General features: G+C 38.5%; 1 protein-coding gene and 1 pseudogene across 1 annotated transcript in view; one reads left to right on the forward strand and one right to left on the reverse strand.

Annotated features, from left to right (window-relative positions):
- The window catches only part of IL18RAP (interleukin 18 receptor accessory protein), a 33,639-nt gene that overhangs the window by 4,444 nt on the left and 5,372 nt on the right, over positions 1 to 23,823 (forward strand). The window contains exons 4-10 of the mRNA XM_024571865.2: positions 697 to 866; positions 1,320 to 1,641; positions 1,737 to 1,920; positions 13,012 to 13,162; positions 17,529 to 17,594; positions 19,906 to 20,029; positions 21,923 to 22,074. Coding sequence (XP_024427633.1) covers positions 797 to 866; positions 1,320 to 1,641; positions 1,737 to 1,920; positions 13,012 to 13,162; positions 17,529 to 17,594; positions 19,906 to 20,029; positions 21,923 to 22,074 — 1,069 coding nt within the window. The 5' untranslated portion in view covers positions 697 to 796. The remainder of the gene's footprint in view (positions 1 to 696; positions 867 to 1,319; positions 1,642 to 1,736; positions 1,921 to 13,011; positions 13,163 to 17,528; positions 17,595 to 19,905; positions 20,030 to 21,922; positions 22,075 to 23,823) is intronic.
- On the reverse strand, positions 18,292 to 19,089 carry LOC112315204 (small ribosomal subunit protein eS1-like; annotated as a pseudogene).

The raw sequence follows: 23,823 nt of genomic DNA on the forward strand, positions 1-23,823 counted from the left end.
GCCTCTTGTATGTCACCTGACCAGGGACTGGACCTACAACCCAGGCCTGTGTGCTGACCAGGAATCAAATCAGAGAGCTCTTGCTTTGTGGGGTGATGCTCAACCAACTGAGCCACATTGGTCAGGGCTTACTCTTTCTCTTGACGTGATCTGCTCCCCTTTTATATTTCAGAGGATTGGTAGTAATGCTATTCAGGAGAAACTTTTTCTTTCTTATTTGAGGCAGAGAGGGTCAAGCATCATCTATTATCTAACAGTTTTTATAATCTATGTGCAGACAGTCTCAAACCTTATAGTATGAGCTATATCATTAGTTTCCCTAAATGTGGAGAATATAACATTTTTGTTCAACTTGAGTTTTTTTTCAGGAAAACTTTCACTTAATTCTTTCCAAATTACTCTCAGAAATATATATACAATGTGAAAATATTAAAAAAAAAAGAATTCTGTAAGTAAATGTAGTCAAAAGAACACACTGCATGGTGCAAAGTTCCAAGTGATACTATGAACTTGAAATATTCTCCCTCCTTCAGATGTGTAAAGAAATGACACATACAGAAACTGCTACATACCATTGAAAATAGCATACTCATGTGGACATATGACAGCTCACTTGGAAGGATCTGCCCTTTCAAAGCTTCCTGTGTGACTTGCATTTTGATCTTAAGTTCCCATTTCTCCATTTTCCATTTGCAGAAATGAAGAGGATCCTCAGGACAGAGATCTGAGTCACAATGTACTTCACTTTGGCTACAGAATATGGTTACTGAAGGGATGACAGAACCCAGGGAGAATAATGTTTTACTTGGGATGGATATTTCTTTGTCTTGTCACAGGAGAGAGAATTAAAGGATTTAATATTTCAGGTAGGGGATTTCACTTTTTTTTTTTTTTTGTTAACACTGTGAATCTTGTAGTCAAAGTTTAAAGTGACATAATTTGATATATCAGTAGCATGACATATTAATACAGAACACTTCCATCTTGCTGTTAAGATGGGTGTAAGAGGAGAAATTATTGGAGTGAACAGCCTTCAGCTGATACCAACCATTGATGGGGAACCCAGTTACCATTCGGTGGGTGGACAGTGGGAACAGCCAAAGAGGCATGAAGGGTGCATCGGCCACCTTTACTGGGAAGCCACTATTGACACTGGTGATGCTGAAGTCCCCTGGAAAGGGTTAGAATGAGAATTTCCTTTTCCTTACGAAATGGGAACAGTGAAGGGGAAAGACATACAACTACTCTTTGTAAAGATAAGTCAGAGTTTTATCTCTAATGCATTTCAGTATTGCTTTTTGTGTGTGTGTGGTTTTCAGGTTGCTCCACCAAAAAATTTCTTTGGACATATTCTTCAAAGAGTGAGGAGGAGTTTGTCTTATTTTGTGACTTACCAGACCCACAGAAATCTTATTTCTACCACAGAAGTTCACTCACAACCACCCAAGGCCCTGAACGCCTGCCCTGCAGTGACAGTAAGGCCTTATCTGAGGTCCAGTGGTACCTACAACCTCAAAATGGAGACACATTAAGGGAAATTACTAAAAACTATTCTCACATCATCCTGGACAATATTACCTTACGTTTTTTGACCATGGAGATCAACAATGCTGGGTCATATATTTGTAGACCCAGGATTAGGTATGCCCAAAATGCATTCTTATCGAAAACAGCGCTAAATCCTATATTATCTGGATATAATATCTATGTTTACATGACCTTGTTGACTCTCCTAGGAGCCCCCAGGATGAGGCCTGTTGTGTTAAGATGGTCTTAGAAGTTAAGCCCAAGACAAACATATCCTGTGTGAACTCTATACCGCATAAACAATACCTTCTTATTGGTAGCACTGACTCCATATATTGCCCTAGTCTTGGTTGCCAAAACAATGCACAGAGTCCAGAGGTGACCTGGTACCAGGTAAGAATGACTTTTCCAAAATTAATGCAAGAGAATGGTTTTAAATGGTAACATCTCTATCAGTATATAAAAATGTGGATTTGAGTAACTGAGGGCTAGAACTTTCCAAACTCTGGCCTTGTTTCTACAAAGAAGACCCAGTTTTCTAAAAAGTTTTTTTCCCCTAGATAGACACAGAGCTTGATATTGTAATTATTAGAATCATCCTTTTGATGGTGCCAGGAATATTTCTAGAAGTCTAGAATATACATGTGTAGTTAAGACATCAACTTACAACATCCACGAATGCAGAAGGCCAGATTAGTTCATTTTATTGACTTTAGAAAGCAATGAGAATTGCTAAGGGTAAGAGAGCACCCACCAAGTGAGACTTGAAGCATTTCTGGAAGAAATAAGAGAGTAGAATACTTTCCTAAGTGGACACAACTGGGAGACATTTAAGGCAAATGCTCGGTAGCCCTGAGTGACAGATGAGACAGTGAGAAGGGAGCGCCATACTAAGAGAAAGATGGAACAAGGGCCAGGAAAAGGCAAGTTTCATAATAACTTTGAGTTATAAACCATATTTCAGTAAACATAGTAAACACTTCACATTTTCATTGTGTTTTATTGTTACACCAAGTGCTAACAGATATACAAATGCTTCATAAGTAGCCCTATGTCAGCTGACCCCTGGATGATGGAATCAGGGAATAGAATTTAAATGGCTTCCTATACTTGCAAAAGTTTTTAAAATTGCTTCCTACAGGTGCAACAGTTTTAAGTTCAGTACTGGACTTTGCCTTAAAAATCATGTAAAACTTTAAATTTGACTTCAAAATATATCTGTTTGCTAAAATAAAAAAGTCATTTTGAATTGCCACTGATTGAAGTCAAGAAGGCAGCCCCTGTTCATCTGGTGGTTTTATGCACTCCAAGACTTAACAATTAGAGGCTGATGGGGGTACAATTACTGTGGTGTGAGAAGACATTTTTTTACCTGATTCTCTTGAAACTTGGTGACAATAAGTGGACAGGTGTTAAATCTACTGTATGAAAAAGTATTCACGGATGATGAGTGATGTGCTTAAAGTATCACATTTATATTTTAAAGTGACACTGAAAATGTGCTGGTTTCAATGAAATCCTAGTTTAAGAAACATTAATTTCATAACCTCTAAAATGAGGTTAATAAGAAGAGTCAATGGTACTGCTCATTATTTTCAGTTCTCTCTTAAGAATAAAACTTCCCTTGGTTCAAGTATTTGTAATCTGGATGACAGATGTCTTTCTATGTCAAGGTAGGATGCTCCTAGCCCAGAAAACCAGGTTTGCCCCAGTTATTTCAGATGCAAATGCATATCCTGGAAATGAAGGCTTATTTTTACTTTTAGGTAAGAGCAAGCCACAGAGTAGTTGCCAGCCTTCTGCATCTATTGCTCTTGTAAACTAAACCCTAAGGCTGTATGACATTTACAAAAGGAAGTTTTATGTCACTTCCCTGGGTCTTTGACTGAAAAATATCATAGTGTGTTTAATGGTGAACAGGCATCTGTTCTAAAAGTAGGCAAACAATAGCTATTGTTAAAATTGTACCTTCTGATGCAGATTTGGAGAGGTTAATGTTTCATCCATTGCAGGTATGTGTGTGCATGTGCAGACACACATATGCACACACAGATACATGCATACCTGGAATCTCTCAGACCTCATGTAAGCAACACTAAGAGTGACTACATTAGGCAGGGAATTGTACCCAGTGCTCTTTTCTTTCATGCAAAACCCAGGTACTCAGATGGTGGGTGACTCACACTTACGACATCTCAGAGCAGATGACATTAACACTGGCAGAGAGGATGAAAACATGGTGTTGTTGAGTTCAGATGAAACTGCTCACCAGGGATATACCTACCAGGTGTACAGAATATCCAGCTGAAATAAATTCATAGGCTGGAGTCTCTGAAAGTTTCCAAAATATTTTTAGAAGACATGTCAAAAAAATTTTTAATTTGGAGATTCTTTTTATTTTATTGCTATTCAAGTACAGTTGTCTCCATTTTTGCCCCACCAGAGTCCCCTGCCCCACCCATCCCTGCCTCCCATCCTCGAACTACCCCCTTTGGCTTTATCCATGTGTCCTTGACACATGTTCCTTGATGGACCTTCCCCTATATTCCCCCATTATCCCTCTCCCACCTCCCCTCAGGTTGCTGTCAGTTTGTTCTTTATTTCAATGTTTCTGGTTATATTTTGTTTGCTTGTTTTGTTGATTAGGTTCTGCTTATATGTGAGATCATATGGTATTTGTCTTTCAGGGCCTGGCTTACTTCTCTTAGCATAATGCTCTCCAGTTCCATCCATGCTGTTGTGAAGGGTAGGAGCTCCTTCTTTCTTTCTGCTGCATAGGATTCCATTGTGTAAATGTACCACAGTTTTTTGAACCACTCATTCACTGATGGGCACTTGAGTTCCTTCTAGCACTTGGCTATTGTAATTGTGCCTCTATGAACATTGGGGTGCATAGGTTCTTTTGAATTGGTGTTTTTAGGATTTTAAGTGTATAATCCCAGCAGTGGTATTGCTGTGTCAAAAGGAAGTTCCATTTTTAGTTTTCTGAGGAAATTCCATACTGTTTTCCACAGTGGCCTCACCAGTCTGCATTCCCACCAACAGTGCACTAGGGTTCCCTTTTCTCCACATCCTCTCCAACATTTGTTTGTGGATTTGTTTATGTTGGCCATTCTGACCTGTGTGAAATGGTATCCTCATTATGGTTTAAATTGAATCTCTCTGATGGCTAGTGATGTTGAGCATCTGTTCATATGTCTCTGGACCCTCTGTATGCCATCCTTGGAGAAGTGTCTGTTCAAGTCCTTTGCTCATTTTTTAAATGGGTTGTTTATCTTCCTGGAGTGGAGTTATGTGAGTTCTTTATATATTTTGGAGATTAAACCCTTGTCCAAGGTATTACTGGCAAATATATTTTCCCATATAGTTGGTTCCCTTTTCATTTTACTGCTGTTTTCTTTGCCATGCAGAAGCTTTTTATTTTGATGAGGTCCCATTTGTTTATTCTTTCCTTAATGTCCCTTGCTCTAGCGGACATATCTAGAAAATATTGCTGTGTGGAATATCTGAGATTTTCTTGCCTATGTTCTCCTCTGGGACTTCTATGGTGTCACAAATTATATTTAAGTCTTTTATCCACCTTGAATTTATTTTTGTGTATGGTGTAAGTTGTTGATCAAGTTTCATTTCTTTGCATGTAGCTGTCCAGATCTCCCAACACTGTACCTTAAAGAAGCTATTTCTACTCCATTTTATGATTCTGCCCCCTTTGTTGAATATTAATTGACCATAGAGACTTGGGTTTATTTCTGGGCTCTCTTTTCTGTTCCATTGACCTATGTATCTGTTCTTATGCCAGTACCAAACTGTTTTGGTTACAGTGGCCTTGTAATACAGATTGATATCAGGTATTGTGATCCCTCCTACTTTGTTCTTCTTTCTCAAAATTGCTGCAGCTATTCAGGGTCATTTATGGTTCCATATAAATTTTTGAAATGTTTGTTCAATATTTGTGAAATATTTCATTGGTAATCATCCTAATTCCAAAACCAGATAAAGACACAACATAGAAATAAAATTATGGGCCAATATCACTGATGAACATAGATGCTAAAATCCTCAAGAAAATATTGGAAAACCACATCCAGCAGTACATTAAAATGATCATACACTATGATCAAGTGGGGTTCATCCCAGGGATGTAAGTATGGTACAATATTTGCAAATCAGTAAATGTAATAGATCACATAAACAAAAGAAAAGACAAAAATCACATGACCATAGCAATAGATGCAGAAAAAACATTTGATAAGGTACAGCACCCATTTATGATAAAGACAATCAGCAAAGTGAGAGTAGAGGGAGTATACCTCAACATAATAAAGGCCATATAAAAGAAACCAAAGCCAACATCATACTCAATGGGCAAAAACTAAAAGTTTTCTCACTAAGATCAGGAACAAGACAAGGATGTCCACTTTCACTACTTCTAGTCAACATAGTATTGGAAGTCCTAGCCACAGCAATCAGAGAAGAAGAAGAAATAAAAGGCATCCAAATTAGAAAGGAGGAAGCAAAACTATCATTGTGTGCAGATAACATGATAGTGTACAGAGATTCATGATAGAAATATTTAATGATGGAGAAGTTGGACTTGAAGTAAATCAATTAGTATATATCCTAATGATGTTTTTCTCTATATTTTCTTTATTTCTAAAAACCATAATGAAAAAATAGCCTTGGCATACAGAGACTTCAATGATAGGGCATTGGCTAAAAAAATATTTGACATGGGAAAAATTATAACAAAGGTTCAATGAGAAAGACTCTTCATGAACTCTTGTTCATGCCATGAATAACTTCTCCATTGGCGGTTTAAGACAATCTCACTCATGTCACGTTTGCTTGCCACGCTGCTGAGGTGGCTGCCAGACCATCTCTGAGGCCTATGTTCCATGAGATTTTCATACATAGAACTGCCACTTCTTTTTCTCACTTCCTTTTGGCCTACTTCTCACAGTAACTGGCACTTGATGGCATTTGGTGGGCCTAGTGACATGGAGAACTGTTGAGAATGATAAGACTGGCTAGACCAGAGATAAAGTGATTCCAAGTAGGAAAGAAGTAAACATCATTTAGATTTGGTTTCTGAAAACTGTTTCCAAGGTTGATACATAGGTCCATTTGATTGTTCTCATGGTTAAATTTCAGACCTCTCATAATCTTGAGCAACTTCCTAATATTGATTCACGGCTATGATCCACATGTTGTCTAACCAATATTAAAAACAGAGAAACAGTTGTCTTCTTTATTCTGAATATTATATCAGTGTAGTCAGTCTATGCTTGTATTAGTTTGGGGCAGCTTATTATATAGTTGATTTACTCTAAGTTGGCAGGTATGTCTTTTTCACAAGAACTACAAGCAGAGCATTTCAATTTTTGTGCTAGTAGAGTAGAATTATAACCTACATTTGTGATTTTATATTTATTCCTATTAAACTACAATTTGTTGGTTTTAGCTCTTCATTTTCCATATTAAGTGGTTAGAATTTTGAAATGTAACATATTAACCATCACTTCTATATTTATAAGACCTGTAGATGAGATACATGCATGATAGGTCTTTACTAAAGCACTTAGTAAAAATACTGAACAGTTGTTGACCTTAGATTTATCCATCTAGTTACATATGGTCCATCAATCCACAGCTTGGCAGGGGTGGGGCATCATATTGCTGCTCCATTAACTAAAAAAGGCACTCAGAGATTTAATCACTCAGTTCACATGTATCTATTTCATTTAACAAGAAGATCATGAAAGTATTTTCTGAATGAGTCAGTATAATTAAGACATAGTATGTCTACTGTATTCCTCTAAGCCTTTGGTCTAATAATTTTATCATGGAAAGAATTGAGACGACTGGCATGATTCTTGTTAGTAAAAAGGAAGTGGCTGATATTAACTGCCTTTTCTTTTTTTAAGTGTTCATAAACCATCCATTTAATAATTCATTCAAGACTATGACTAGGGATTGACATTTAGCTTATCAGTCTCTAACTTTCACAATGTGCCTTTTTCCCATTAAAAGATAAGTATTAGTGTACAATTTATGTATAAGTAAATTGTTATCAGTTGATTGTAGCAAGAGACTGTAAAACTGCACTTAGCAGGAACGTGCAATGTGATCAATGGCAACAGACACATGCTGGGCATGTTCCATGAATGGTATGCAGCTCAGCATGGTGGAGCCTGAGAGTCCTTCCCTGGTGTAGCCAGGGTTAGAGCTAGGAATACAAGCTGCAGATTGGCTGTGTGGTAATTTGGCCTCTGTTGGTGAGTTTGAAGTTTACAAGTGTGACTTCTGATCCAGGGGCCTATCAGTGGGAACAGAAAGAATATGGTGGATGCTAGTCATATTTTCAGGAAATAAAATAAAAGATGAAATGCTTTAATACAGGGCATGAAAGAGATGACAATCACATTTTGGGATTTTATGGCTCAAAAATTCACAGAATTTATAAAGTTGGAGAAAGTAGACATTAATTCAATTAGGAGTGAGAAGAGGTGACATATACAGACCTGGACACAATGAGTCATTAAAACAGATATGAAACCATCAAGTCCATCAGGGAATATATGACTTGAGATATAAATGTTGAGAGTCCTCCTAAAATAGGTAGTAAAAACCCAGGCAGGACCTCTACTGTGTTGCTCAGGTCCAGGGAGCACCATTCTCAGAGAGTAACACAAAGTGCATTGTGCTCCCCGGAGTGGCAGTATTGCCCAGTAGTGCAGTGGATTTGTGATATTAGAGAAACATGTTATAATAAATGTTCCTAATAGAGTGAGCTTTCTTTGTTTTGTTCTTCTTCTTGTTTCACACATACCTTTAAACATCATTTTAGTGCTCTCGGCTGTTTTTGTTTTCATGCCTCAGTTCTTTCTAGGACTTACTGACACTATTCATGCAGGTTCATGCTGAGGTGTTCCTCCTTATTTGTATATGGTTTCTTCCTCTCCCTCTCCACCTCCTCCTCCTTTTGCTTTACATCTGAACATAACAAAGAATTCCCTTTGCAGCCCCATTAGCCCCTCTGTTTTCTACTAGAATCATTTGTGATTGCATTATTAGAATGGGGTTTCCATCATTTTTAAGACAAATTGCTTACTTCTTATCTCTTTTCTTTGGTGCTTCTTTTTAATTCTATCTCATAAAATCTTAATGGTACACACTGAGCCATACTTACATTTTTTATGAAAAAATTCGAGTCTACTTTTTACCACTCATCTTCCCTGTGATTCAGCTGAGGTCTTAGTTATAACTAGGCATCTTCTCCCTATTACTTTCTCATGTGATTTACAACACACCTCCACTCCAGTTCTGTTCTTTGTATGTTATTACTGTGTACTGTAGAATTTTGTCTCTGAATTTTACTCCATGCTCTGAACCATCCTTTAAAAATGTTCTTGATCCTCAATATCAGCTGATAGATTATTTAACCTTGTCTGTCCCACCACTTGGCCTTGATTTACTTTCCACCCGGAGGTCATCCTCCAATCAGTTCTGCCCACCGTCTCCTACCTCTTCCTTTAGATTGCTGCCTGCCAATTTACCGGAAATTCCTTCTTGAGCCACAGGAACCACACCAGAGACTTAGAGTGGAGGAATCCTTGACTCACTGAGTCAGCAGGCAAAATGGAAGGGAAATTCCTCAGTCAGAATCTGAAACTCAAAATCAGAATAATTTAGATAAATTTTCAGTTATCTTACTGACTAGTTTTGCAATATGGAGCAAAACACAAACTACAGAAGCTCAGGTGTTTCATCTATAAAATGGAAAACAAAATCTATGCACAATGAGTTCAAGTCTTTGAACACTCACGTGAAATGACATGAGAAAAAACTTTGTAATGTATATGAATAATAGGCTCTTACGTTTTTGTTATTTCTTTGTTATCGTTCTTTCTTTTCTTTTAACTGCAGTGGTAAGAGATATGTTCCTGGTACTCTTAGTTGGAAATTGGAAGGCCAGGTATCACATGGAGGCTAGGGGCTACAAGATTATTGGCACAAAGATACTCAATCATTCAACAAATATTTATTGAGCCCCTACTATGCACCAGCCCCTAGTGATACAAAAGTGATTATGATAGTCTTTGAATAACTTTATAAGAACTTCAACACTTAGTTGCAATTTTAAAAATGTCTAATAATGTGATTTTTATGCTTCAAAACCTTTCTTTCAATTACACATGCATTTACTCACTCTTCATTTACAAAGACCATTCTATTGCTGGCCTGCCTGCCATAGACTGGGGACCAAAGATTAAACACAACCATATGCATCAGCCCTTTCCACTTGGCCTTATTTCATATATATGTGCTTTGCTTCAAATGTTCTTAAAGTGGCACTTACCTGAAATCAACTGATTCTTACATATTCTTCAAAGTTCTAACTGGACCAGAGGGCGTACTTCTGTTTCATATGAGCTGAGTCAAAGCCACTGGCATGCATCAAACTCTGGCTTACTACTCTGGGCTTGCATTCTTAGACTGTGAGAAAGGATTTGTTTTATTTCACCCAGTGTGTTCAGGGCCAGGTATATGTCTTGTAACAAAGACTGTTCTCAACAACTACAAAGAAGGAGATACCTCAACACTACACACATCATTACTATACAAAGGGTACACACAATGATGGAGGTGTGTGCCTACTGCTCTGGAAGCATATCGTGATGCCTGACAACTTAGGTCCATGAGAGCTACCTCTTGAGTGGGAATTGAAGATTGAGCAGGAGCCTACCCACTGGGAAAAATGGTGGGAAACATGGGCAAATGCATGGATTGAGAAAGAACATGGTCATTTAGGGAATGGCAAGTGGTAGAGGGGGAATAGCAAAAAATGAGTCAGAGAAGTAATGGCAAGATCAGATTGTAAAGAATTTTAGACTTTATCCCTAAGGGCAAAAGACTATCACTGATAGGTTCAAAGTAAGAGAAAGAAATTTTCATAATCTATTTTAATTCTCATGAGACTTTGGGTCTACTATGAATTAAGTAATTTTTCAATCATCAGTTATTCTTTGTTATATTTATATAAAACTATTATTCACTTAATATTTTCACTTAATATTTTAAATTTATATTTCATTATTTTATTCAAGTTAAATTTATTTAAAGGGGAAGCTTTATTTTAACCCCATACAAAGAAAAACTACATCAATTTTCAGACATATAAACACATATTTTTTAAAAATTCATTTAGATATTAGCTACTTAGAACATGATGAGTTTTCTACAATACTCTCAGAGTCTGAATCATGCTTTGGAAAATAATAAATTAATTAGAGTGTGGTGGGCTGATTAAATTTGGTGCCCTGATATCCACACATAATGTAATTGTATTTGAAAATGCTTCTTATTTTATGAAAGAATTTTACAAATACAATTCTTTTAGTATATTTTATTGATTATGCTATTACAGTTGTCCCATTTTTTCCCCTTTATTCTCCTTTACCCTGTACCCTCCTCCCACTAACATGCTTGCCCCTTAGTTCATGTCCATGGGTTGTATATATAAGTTTTTTGCCTTCTCCATTTCCCATACTATTCTTAATCTCCCCGTCTGTTTTGTACCTACCATTTATGCTCCTTATTCCCTGTACCTTTTCCCCCATTCTCACCCCTCCCCCTCCCTGCTGATAACCCTCCACGTGATCTTTATTTCTGTGATTCTGTTACTGTTATAGTTGTTTCCTTTGTTTTTTTTTGTTTTTAGGTTCAATTGTCGATTATTGTGTTTGTTGTCATTTTACTGTTCATAGTTTTGATCTTTTTCTTAGATAAGATCCTTTAGCATTTCATATAATAAGGGCATAGTGATGATGAACTCCTTTAACTTGACCTTATCTGGGAAGCACTTTATCTGCCCTTCCACTTTAAATAATAGCTTTGTTGGGTACAGTAAGCTACATTGTAGGTCCTTGCCTTTCATGACTTGGAATACTTCTTTCCAGCCCCTTCTTGCCTGTAAGGTTTATTTTGAGGAATCAACTGATAGTCTTAGGGAGCTCCTTTGTAGGTAACTGTCTTCCTTTCTCTTGTTGCTTTTAAGATTCTCTCCTTATTTTTAATCTTGGGTAATGTAATTATGATGTGCCTTGGTGTGTGCTTCCTTGGGTCCAACTTCTTTGGGACTCTCTGAGCTTCCTGGAGGTTTATTTCCCTTGCCAGATTATATACACTTTCTTTCATTATTTTTTCAAATAAGCTTTCAATTTCTCACTCTTCCTCTTATCCTTCTAGCACACTATGATTCAGATGTTGGAACATTTAAAGTTGTCTCGGGGGTTCCAAAGCCTCTCCTCATTTTTTTGAATTCTTGTTTCTTTATTCTCTTCTGGTTAAATTGTTTATTTCTTCCTTCTGCTCCAAACTGTTGATTTGAGTCCCAGTTTACTTCCCTTCACCCTTGGTTCCATGTATATTTTCCTTTACTTCATTTTGCATAGTCTTCACTTTTCCCTCTATTTTGCGACCATACTCAATAATTTCTGTAAGCATCCTGATTACCAGTGTTTTGACCTCTGCATTTCATCAGAGTGATGAGGTTTGCTATCTCATCCCTTAGTTATTTTCTGGAGTTTGGATCTATTCTTTCATTTGGGCCATATTTCTTTGTCCCAGCATACCTGTTATATAGTAAGGGGTGAAGCCTTAAGTATTCACCAGGGTGGGGAAGCTCACATTGCTACGCTGTGGTGCAGTATGTTGGGGTGGGATCAGAGGTGGAACAATATCACTTGCCTGGCTCTCTTGATGAGCTTTCAGTACTTCCCCCACTATGCACAAGAAAATTGGGCTCTTCTGATGCTGAATCCCAGGTGGGTAGGTTTGTGTACGTTCTAAGGACCCTGTGGGTGTCTCCAATGAACTCTCCTGTGAGGCTGGGAGTTTCTCTTGCTGCTGCAACCCCGCAGGTTTTTATAGCCAGAGGTTTTGAGGCTTTTCCCACTCTAGAATCTGGGTTGTGTGGTCTGTCTCATCCTCCAGTTGTTTGTTCTGGTTTATCCACATGCAAATGTCAAACCACAGGGTCTGCCAGCTGCCACCTTGCTCACATGGTCCACTAGCCACCTCCTTGCTACACATCTTCTCCACCCTGTCTGCCTGTCTCCACCCCTCCTTCTAGTCTGGGTGAACATTTCTTTTTTAACTCCTTGGTTATTGGACTTCCATACAGTTCAATTTTCTGGCAGTTTTGATTGTTTTTTATTTTTAAATTTGTTGTTGTCCTTCTTTTGTTTGTGTGAAGAGGCAAAGTGCATCTACCTATGCCTCCATCTTGTCAAGAAGTCACAAATACAATTTTTGAACAGAATCTTTTTATAGTTTGGTAGTGTGATTGTTATTGCCTCATCTCAGACTGACATACCCTTTTCCCTCATTAAAATTTGTGAAGTTTTTTGAAAAGTGCAATTGATAGTAATGATAATTGTCTGATTAAAGAAAGTTATTTGATTTTCTTGTCTCTTGGATTAGGATGGAAGACTACTCTATGAAAAAAGGAGCAACCCAATGTTACTGAATGAAATTTATGACTTTCACCAGGGCATGTACACATGTGATTATAGTCAGTCGGATAATGAAAGTTCATGGACAGTCAGAGCTGTCGTTCAAGTGAAAACCATTGGTAAGTGAGATTTTATTTTCAAGACTATAGATTTGAACCCCAATTACCTAATTAAAGTTATCCACCTATGGCTTAGTAATTTTTTCCTTTTTTGAAAAAAGAGAAGGTAGACATATGGTATAGTCATGTAAAGCCTTGAATATTGGCAAACATCAGTTCTTCCATTAACTTAGATTCCATTCTCCAGGGAAGGCCTTGTTCTGGATCATACTCAAGCTGTCATAAGTTGGATTTTCCATGCATTGATTCCTGGTTTGTTTTCATAATAAATTTAAAAACAATATTAATAATTCACACACAGAAATAAGTAACACTCATGTACTTATCACCAAATTTAATACTGTTAACATTTCTTCACATGCTTAAAAATCTAGCTTTTTTTTTTTTTTAAGGAAACAAAGCATTGCATATACAGCTTGAGGCCTATGCTTTCATCTCTTTTCTCTCCCTCCCTTCCCATATGCAGTCAAGTTTTATATTTGATATCCTTTCTCTTTATGCCCTTTTAAAATATGTTTGCATCCATTAATAAAATAGAATTTTGTTTTATATTATAAAATGTGATTTGTGTTATAAACACATGGTATTATTCTAAAATGTCAATTTGCTATTACATTTTCATCAACAATGAATAGATTTCTATTATTCCTAAATAATATCTGGTGTCTTCAGACTTTTTTTGATTGGTGTAAAGTGGGGTCTCTTTTCTTTATATTTACATTTCCATGAATACTAATGAGGTTAAGTATGTTATCATATGTTTATTGGCCCACTGGCTTTATTCTTCTGAGACTTCTCTTGGGTCATTCTTACTAGATTTACAAGTGTCAGCATGAATAAACTATCATGTTATTAATTTAAGCATGGCCAATGTCAAAGCATAATCGAGTCAGTCATTCACATTTTGTATTGCAAAGCTACAGAATGGTTGATTTATCTCTTAGAAATATATAAATCAATTTTACTGCCTCTTCTTTTATTGTGTGATGCAATCCACACGGGTCACCCTGAAACCAAGTCAAGCAGTCCTGCCTATTCCTGGCTCTTGCACTTCACTACTTTGGATCTCAGCAATTTAAAATATTATTAGATTGTTCTGTGGATAAAAAGATAGAATGCAAATACACCACTTGCACCACTTATCCCCTCCTAGTGATGTGTGATTGTTCTTTTAGTCAGGCATGATGAATTGGCCCATCACATTTCCAGTGGCAGAGTCTGCTTTTCTGTTTCCCAAAGGACCCCTTGCAACATCTGCTTTATCTCTTTCGATCAAGCCTTGTCTGTCATCATTTCTGTCTTCCTCATTTACTCACTCATTCTTTTTTTGTTCATTCTCACACAAATATTTGTTGAAAATCTTATACTTGTCAGGCACTGAGCTTGGTGCTAAGGGTGCATGAGTGAGAGTGAGTACCTGGACACTCCCTCTGATTCCCAGAATGTAGTGTCTGTGGGGTGGACAGGGAATTAACAGGTCATCACAATACAATGTGATGGGTGGAGAAAAGTGGGGCTCATGGGAGTCCACCAACCAAACCTGCGTATTCCAAGTCCAAGTGAGAATTGAGGGGTGAGAACAAATTATTTCCATGATAGTGGGAGAGGTGCTGTTCCAGGCAAGGGAGCAGCATAGTTAATGTCCAGGAGAAGAGAGAGAGTATGGCACAGTCCAGAAAGAACATGTTTGGCTGAGGGTGAATGTCTGGAAATAGGACTGTCATCACACTGTCCCAGTAAGTTTGGACTTTATCCAAGGGGCAATAGGGAGTCATTGAGTTTTCTAAGCAGAAGAGTGTCATGAATAGATTTCTTTTTGACATAGGTTACTGTCTACTGTATAGAAAAGGGGTTTTTGGAGCAAGAATGGAGACAGAATTAGGAGGCTACTGTGATCAAGCAGGCACTTACTGGTGGTAGCCTAAGCTGGAAGTGGCAGTGGAACTGGAAAGAAGTGGATGAAATCAAGAAATATTTAGAAGGTACATATGAAAGGATTTGGGAATTGGGAGAGAAGAAGAGTGGAAAGGATGGGGATAGGATGAAAGCTAGGTTTTAAGTTGGGCAACTGGGTGGACTTTCTATAATTTACTGGTAGAGGATAGAATAGCATAGCAGAGCACAGCATAGCATACATAAGGTCCAATATAAGGCACAGGTGTGAGAGAAACAGGTTTGATTCATGTTTTTAAATGATGTCTCTGGTTGCTCTTTGAATGGACTTAGCAGAGGTGATAAGAAATGGCTTTCTGGTACATAAATAGAACATGATTAATTTTATCTGAAAGCTAAAAGAAAGAGGAAAATCAACAATGTTTTAGTTTTCTGGTCTGGAAAATTTGGTAAATGGTGGCACAATTTGATGATACAGAAAAGGCTGAAAAATAAGAAGTTCTGAGGAAGAAGTAGGTTTACCATTTTTTGTATGGAAAAATATAATTAATAAGTCATAATAGAAGAATAAACCCTGTGTATCTCATACTCACAACTATAAAACTACTTTTTCCCCACCCTTTATTACACCTGAAAGGACTTCCATTTATCCCAATCATGATAACAAGTTGGTATTAGGATAGCCAGTCTGGAGATGCTTGGCTGAAGAGGTGAATGTGAGAGTGGCCAACATACATGTAATATGCAAAGCCAAAGGCCTGAATGAGAATGCCTATGGAATGAGTATAGAAAGAAAAGAGTCCAGAGCTGAGGCATAGTGCATTCCAACGCTTGGACAGCTGTGGAAGAGAAGAATCCTCTAAGGAGAATGGAATAGGGGTATGAAAACAAAGAAAAACTGTCCTAGGCACAGTGACTAAAGTGTCTGAGGAAGGACAGAGTGATGTACTACTGCCTCAAATGGTAAGGCCTGGGAACTGATCATTGGATCTGGAAAGGCAGAAGTCATTATTTACCTCAGCAGGTGGGTGTCAGTGGAAGGGTGGGGAGGAGAGCAGTAGAGGAAGTGAAATTGATGATGTAGGAGAGACATCATTTCAAGGATCAAGGCCTTCTGTATGGAAGACACCTAGACAGTGAGCTGCACTACTTAGGGAGAGTAGAACAAAAGAGCACTAGGAGAAACTGGGAAGGGAACTGATATCCAACAAAGGCACAGAGGAGAGGAGCCCACCGCACAGAGACAAGTGAGCATAGAGCTGAGAGGTGAGCAGGAGAATCCAAAAACAAGGAACTGAAAGAGGAGAGGGTTCCAAAGAGGGTGTGGCCAATGCTGTTTAGAAAAAAGCAGATGAAAAATTCAGTTGTGCCCAGTGGATTTAGGGGCAAGAAGTTTTTTGGTGACTTTAGCCAAAGCAGTTTCAGTGGAGTGATGGAGGAAGAAATCATGGGAGGTGAGGAAATAGAGGAAACAAGCACATAACACTCATTCTAGAATTTGGCTGAAACTGCCCTGGCTGGTGTGGCTCAGTGGGTTGATTGCTGGCCTGTGAACCAAAGGGTCATTGGTTCGATTCCCAGTTAGGGCACATGCCTGGGTTGCGGGCCAGGTCCTCAGTAGGGGCTGTGTGAGAGGCAACCACACAGTGATGTTTCTCTCCCTTTCTTTCTCCCTCCCTTCCCCTCTCTCTAAAAATAAATAAATAAAATCTTAAAAAAAAAGAATTTGGCTGAAACCTAGGAGAATGAGTGAGGTAGGGATGTGAGGTGGAGGGTTTTATTCTTTTTTTAAGACATAGAGACTGAGCATGGGTAAATGCTGAGTGGGAAGGAGAGAGAGAACATTAAAGACACAGGACAGAGATATTGTAATTGAAAAAAGGAGGTCCCGAAGATTTAAAGAGGACATCCAGAGTAAAGGCGATTAATTTTCCTGTATCAGGAGATGGAACATATTCTAGAGGAAGTTTGAAAGTGGAGACACTTGGAAAGCTTGTGACAGGAAGTTGAGAAATAAATGATTAATAAAGGGCTGGACTCACCTTTATTTGGAGACAAACCATGAATTTAAGAATGGAGGTGGTGGACTCCACTCTGGCTGACTTGTGCATTTTCTCAGGTGGGTTCTCCTTTGTGTTTGGTTAGTCAGCTGGATGGTCCCAACAAACAATTTTGTGGAAGATGGAGATGGAGGCTTAAAACTGCAATAGGCAAGCAGGAGTGGTGTGGAAGAAAATGCACCCAGGAAGATATGGATTTATCAAAAACTAACGTTTTGCCAGCACCTGCACAGTCATTTTGGAAGCTTACTTTTTGCATAAAACCGGAGTTTCTAGCCTTATGAAATATGAATAAAATTTGAAGAGGCAGCCCCCAAACATAGAGATCTAAGTGTGCCCATGCATGCACATCTTCAGTAAGTAGGCTTTCAGATCTCCCAGTGCAAATAATGATTTTCTTTTTTATTTTTTAGTGAAGGACACGACTCTCAAACCGGATGTTCTAGAACCTGTCAAGGACATCCTGGAAGTAGAACTTGGTAAGGTGGGCTGAATTATCAAACTTGGAAGCAAGTCTAAGTGTGATGTAAGAAAAAGAGAGTTAAATTCAAGTCAAATAGAATTGGGCACGAATCTTGACTCAGCCACTTATTAGTGCGGTGACCTTATAAGTCACTTAATCTTTCTAAGCCTCAGTTTTTAAATCTGTAAATAGGCAAAATAAAACTGACTCACAAGGTTACAATGAGAGATATAGGATAATATGTGTTAGGTGGCTGGTGCATTTGACATAGTCAATAGATTTTAGATTTGTTCTTACTCACCCCAGGAATAAGTGATTATGTATAATAAGTCCACAGGCTTGATTAGATCTATAAATTTAACCAATTTATCAAATTGAGTATAATTAAGCTTTAAAAATATGGCATTTGGTTTGGTCTTTGAGATAATTATAGGAGAATACTATAATCCCTACTCAATTAATTTGTTTTCCAAAGTAGTGCCTTCTTTTGGTAGGAGGGCAAAGTGACTTTCTTATAGTCCCCTTTCATTTTGTCAACTTTAACAACATCTATCTAGTACCAAACAGCCAAATAAGAGCTGCATTATTAAAAATCAAGTGCTAGTCACTTCAATAAAATAAGTGTTCTTTTATTATTTTTTTAAATCACAAATAGGCCTTTTTATTTGTCACCATTAAATGTCTGAATTTAAAGAGATTCTTGGAGTGGGGGCTCATATCCATCAGCTCATTCAACTTTAGCACCTGTCTCATCCCCAGTAGCTTTTCCAGAACTTCTACCTTCACCATGAAGCTCCATGAGTTTTCCCAGTTCAAACTTGGGCTTCTTCAGCATTTTGACTTTTCTGACAAAGACATCATGAAGTGGATAGATAGATTGGCAGGCCTTTTCTATGTCTTTCCCAGTGCTGTCTGGGATCAGTTTATTGACCACTTCTTTCAAGTCATTTGTCTGCACCTCTCGGGTCATGATTTCCATCATCTTCTTCTGGATTTGGTGGACCTGTTGATGCTAAGCATAAGAGGTCTTCCGAATCTGATTGTTGTGTTTTTTAGTAAAACCAACACAGAATAAATGAAGCAAATACCCATCGGTGGTCTTGACATTAGCATGAGCTTCAGTCATGGTTTTTCAGTCATTCATTTTTTGACCATGGAGCCCATTTTGTCACGGGTAAGATCCATGTCATGGAAATTAGTCAGACAGTTTTTGCCCTGAACATTCTCAGTAATTAGCTTGAATTTTCTAAATTCAACTTCATCATTTTGCAGATCAGCTAGGCTCACTTCAAATACTCGGCCCTTCAGACCATCCGATGCGATTTTGGTTCCCTGAGTTCTCGTGACTAGTGTTTTTCCAATATTTCTTATGTTGAACATAGCTGGTGCTTTCACATCATACCAATCTTTCTTAGAAAATGGATCAACCACTTTCTTCTTTGCTCCCTTTTTGCCACCTTTTGTCAGGCGCTTGTTCTTGCCCATTGCCATGGTGCTGCTCAGAGAGCCAAAAGGGCAAAATAAGTTCTTTTAAACGTGAAAATATTTGACAGAAATGAGAAAATAGACATTATGGTAAAGGACCGCTAGGTGGCAGTATCAGTACACCCTGATTATAGAATTAACAAAATGGGCAACACAAGAATGGAAGTAGGAAAAAAGGGGAAAAATATTTAATTAAAAATAAAGTTTCATATGATCTCAGTGAATTTTAAAGTATTACTAGGGGACAAACATTATTAAGTTGCAAAGATGAGTTTTCAAATAGAATCCCTAACCATTTCATGGTTAAAATATTAAGTTTGAGGCAGAGCATATCTGGATATCCCTTATGAGAAAACAGGGAGAAAGAGAGTAGTGTGATAAAATACATTCACATCCATAGTGGATTGTCCAAAAAGCAGCTGAATGTCTAAGTGATTTCTTCTTTAAACTATACATTACAGTAAGCTCATGATTTTTTACTTAATATGCAAATATTGGTTAGAAAAATGTTCTTTAGTGACACACTTGATAATGCAATAACAGTGTTGGAAGACCAAGCTGGTTACTGAAACTTCATATTTTCTTGGTGTATATTCTCAAACCATATTGGAACCCTTAGTGCTATGACCGTACCAATCTTCATTTTAAGAACATATAGTCACATGTTTGAGATCTAAGTATTGCCCCCTAGAGACTAACATGGTTTCATTTGTTTCTGAATGAGAGAGAGGTATACATTTGGTTATTATTTCTGGCACAACTGTTTCACCTATAAACCGGTTGCAACAGGAAACAGTCTTCATGGGCTTCCTTCTTCTTTTCTGGGGCCCCTTCATTTTCAGGAAAGTCTTTGACTCTTAACTGCACAGCAAGATTTGGCTTTGAAAGGGACTTTAAACCTGTGATAAGGTGGTACAGCAAAGATTCTGACCAGGAGCTGGAAATCCCACCAACTGAGATGAGAAGGTAAGAAAGAAATTAGAGGACAATATTCTTTACAACCCACAGTAAATGCTTTCACCTTTGGAAACCTGTAAAATGTACACACAGAGGTGAACATACACACACACATTCACACACAGTTGATGGTGTAGCCACAAGCAATAACTAGAGGTGAAAATGAAAGTACGAAAGTGCATGTTAATTTTAAATGTGGAGGACAAATTCAGTTTACAACAGGGACATTAAATAAAATATTTAAGTTGCTTTAAAGCTCAATTCATAGCAACAGTTTGATGTGGCTGCTTTAAACATCAAACTAACAAGGAGACAGGCACACTGACCTAGGTTGCTTGAATAGAAGCAGCATGTCCAACAAAAACGGAAGAATGCTGCCCACCGTCCCCACTCCAACTCCCCATTTTCCTCAATGCCATCCATTCAGAGTATCCAAATATGCAGAGTCATTAACAATCTAGAAAGTATGAAATGAGGAAATGGTACAAGATTAAGGAGTCTGATCAAAAATTATGTGACATGAGGAATAGTTTAAGCAATGCAACCTAGGAAAGGAGACTCAGTAGTGGTATACGTCTTGAAGTGTTTGGAAGCTGATCTGTTTTATGAGAAACTAGACTGTTTATTGTTCTCAAGAGCACAGAACCCAGATTAGTGGCCAGAATTTACTGAGAAGACAATATGGCTCAATAAAATGGAAAATTCTAGCCATTCGGATCTATCCAACTCCTCATAAAGCTGGACTCTGGTCTTTGGAGGGTTAAGAGCTTGGATTCAATCTGTTAGGCATGTTGCTAAAAAATACAGTTCCTCATCTTTGTAAGATCTTTTTCAAAGTAATAGTCTATGGATTAAGCATACTTCTGATTTTTAAAACATTTTAATAAACCAATAAATATATTTTGATAGAATACAACACTACAAAAAAGTAAAGGACAGATTCTGGGAACAGTGATAAAATTTATCAAGAACTTCTAAAACCAGGACCGTTGGATCCTCTATTATCTGATATTGCATCAAAGTTAATAGTAATCAAGTATCACAAAGAGAGTATGTTCTGACTTCACATGGCCTTTGGTATGAAATTTTGTTTTCCACCTGTTGGAAATGTGACCCTGTGAGTTTCCATCATGCCACCTACAATCCACCTTGCAAGGTCCCTGTAAGGAGTGTATACAGTTGAGGTGATATGCTTATCACAGCTTCTAGCAGGTAAGAAGCATTCTGTGAAAAAAAAAAGTAGGTAGTATAGGCTCTAAGCAATACAGACTAATGTGAATGCATTATTCACATAAACACTATTCCTTAACATGAGTACAGACCAGAGATAGGCAACTTTAGACAATCCAAATTACGAATAAATGCCCAGACTCCCACTTCCTGGATGGGGTAGAATGGCACAGGCTGAAGAATCAGGTTGCTACATCCCAGTAGTGTGAACTAAGACTCACCTTCTGTGCCTGGTCTTCATTGATAACCAAGTTAGGATAATCATACCATTACCTTGTGGAATTTCTGTGAGGTGTGGAATGGAAAAGACCCAATACTCCTCCTTTTGTGCTCAGAAGACAGCTTGATACATAGTAAGACCTGCGTAGAAGTTAGTCACTTTTAATATTAAGTTATTGCTAGAATCCATTCTCAGGTGAAATTCTTAGAGAAAGGTCAGTTGAGGCCCACAAATAAATTATACCTTAGTGGTTAGAACAATGTTTAGCAGATTAAATATATATATTTTAATGAGCTCTTTCAACTGTATTATGTTCTTTTGACGTCACCTACTGTGTGATCCCATGGCTCTTCAGAAAGCCAGACTGTTTGCTATTTACATGAGTTCTGAACGCTGCAAATGGGTGTCACTTTATCTACTGAACTGGCATGATGTTTTTTCTCCTTTCCTAGTGTTAAAGCCACTTTTGAGGATGAAATCATCAAGTGTGTTGTCCACTTGAAAGAAGTTACTCAGAGTGATCTTCATAAGACATTCATTTGCTTTGCCCAGAATTCCATTGGGAACACTACCCAATCCATCCAATTGAAGGAAAAGAAAAGAGGTAAGCCTGGAACATTACTGCAGAATGCACACAACTGTTTTTATCTGAATGGAGAGGAATTTTCCTACATAAAAATGATGATGTTACCGAATAAAAATGGGGACTTGACTACTACCACCCAAGAGGCAAGCTCTAGAAGCAGAGACTAGTGAGGAAGGAAAGAGGTTTTTATTCAAATGCTGGATGATATGGGGACTCCCTGTTACAAAGCTCATCTCTTCTGTAAAACCCAGACAAAACCCAGCTGTCCTCAGCAAAACCAAAGTAAAAGGCAGCCACCAGAGTTTCTGCTTCATTTTAAAGTACTGTTCTTTGGAGCCTGAGGCAAGTGCTAAGTGGTCATCCAGATAGCTTAGCTTGTTTCCAGCTGCTGTCCAGCTTCAGGATCTCTCCTGGAGACTGTGTGTGGAACCAATGTGGCCTTGGCCATGTAGCTTCTAAGGCTTAAAATTCCAATGCTCCCAGGCCAGAGAGTGCATGAATGTGCCAGACGATGCTCCATCAGGTCAGGAAGAGAGAGACAGAGACAGAGACAGAGACAGAGACAGAGACAGAGAAACTCCCTCTTGGAGGTCATGGGCCATGTGACTGCTAAAACCACATGGCCTACGGAGAGGACAGGTCAGTACACCATCCAAGTGCAAGTCTCAAGTAGCAAGTAATGAGCAAGAGAGTGTTTATCTGTTCCCCTGGGTTTATATTAACTTTGGGTGTGGGATGGGTCAGGTGCTTTCTCAGAACGGCCAATTAACTTCTCAAAATTTTGCGTGTTTTGGGTAGATCCACTTCCCATCCAATCCCTTCTTTCCCTGAGCTACACTGACAGGCCTCTTTAGTCCAGCCCCTCGCCCTGCCACCATTTTAACTTCTATTGCACATGTGCCTGCCTTCCCTTAGTTCCCTCCCCCCCACCCCCCCCGCAATGTGGTACTGAAGGGGGGTAGGAGGTTTCTTTCCTCTGTTCAATGATCTTGCTAGCCTTGTGCATACTCAGTGTAAGAACCTATCCCTGCCACCATCATGGTTATGAAGGACACTCCTATGGCATTCTGTCAACTCCGCACTTCCCATTCTCTACTCTCTATATGAGGTGAGTTGCCCACACTGGAGCCTGCTGACAGAGAGCAACCGAATCAAAAGCCTAAATAAAATGACCCTGGAAACCTAACATGGCCTCTCAGGTAGTGCTGAGAGTGGCTTCAGTGGGAGGGGCAGGGCATCTGCAGCCAGGAGCAGAACTTCTGCATGGGGGCACAGGGGGCTAAATGTCCACAAGGCACATACTTGGTTACCTGGGGTATTTAGCCTCATGCCTGTGGGACCTGGCACGGTGCTACAAAACTCAATGTCCTAGCCATGACCCTAGGCAGTTCATGAAAGCATTACTCAAACCTCTGACCTCCATCCCCAGTCCCCAAGGAACATGGCTTGGTGCACGAGGGGCTCCCAGGTCCCATTCCCATAGCCTAACTCTATCTCCCACTGTGGTCCCTCCTGTTCCTCACCCTCAGCCCATTCCCAGAGGTCCAGACAGGCTGTCTATTGGTATCAGTGATTATAGCAATTAATATTTATTATGTAAGACAATGTTCTATTCACTTTGCTGCATTAACTCACTTAATACCTTGACCAAGGCCACACACAACAAGTTTCATATCAGTGATCCAGAGATGGTCTTCTTAACCAACATTTTGTGTATTGGGGTTATGTCAGAATAGCCTATTATTCATGCATTCATTCATTCATTCT

Source organism: Desmodus rotundus, chromosome 5, assembly GCF_022682495.2.
Source record: "Desmodus rotundus isolate HL8 chromosome 5, HLdesRot8A.1, whole genome shotgun sequence".
Lineage (NCBI taxonomy): Eukaryota > Metazoa > Chordata > Mammalia > Chiroptera > Phyllostomidae > Desmodus > Desmodus rotundus.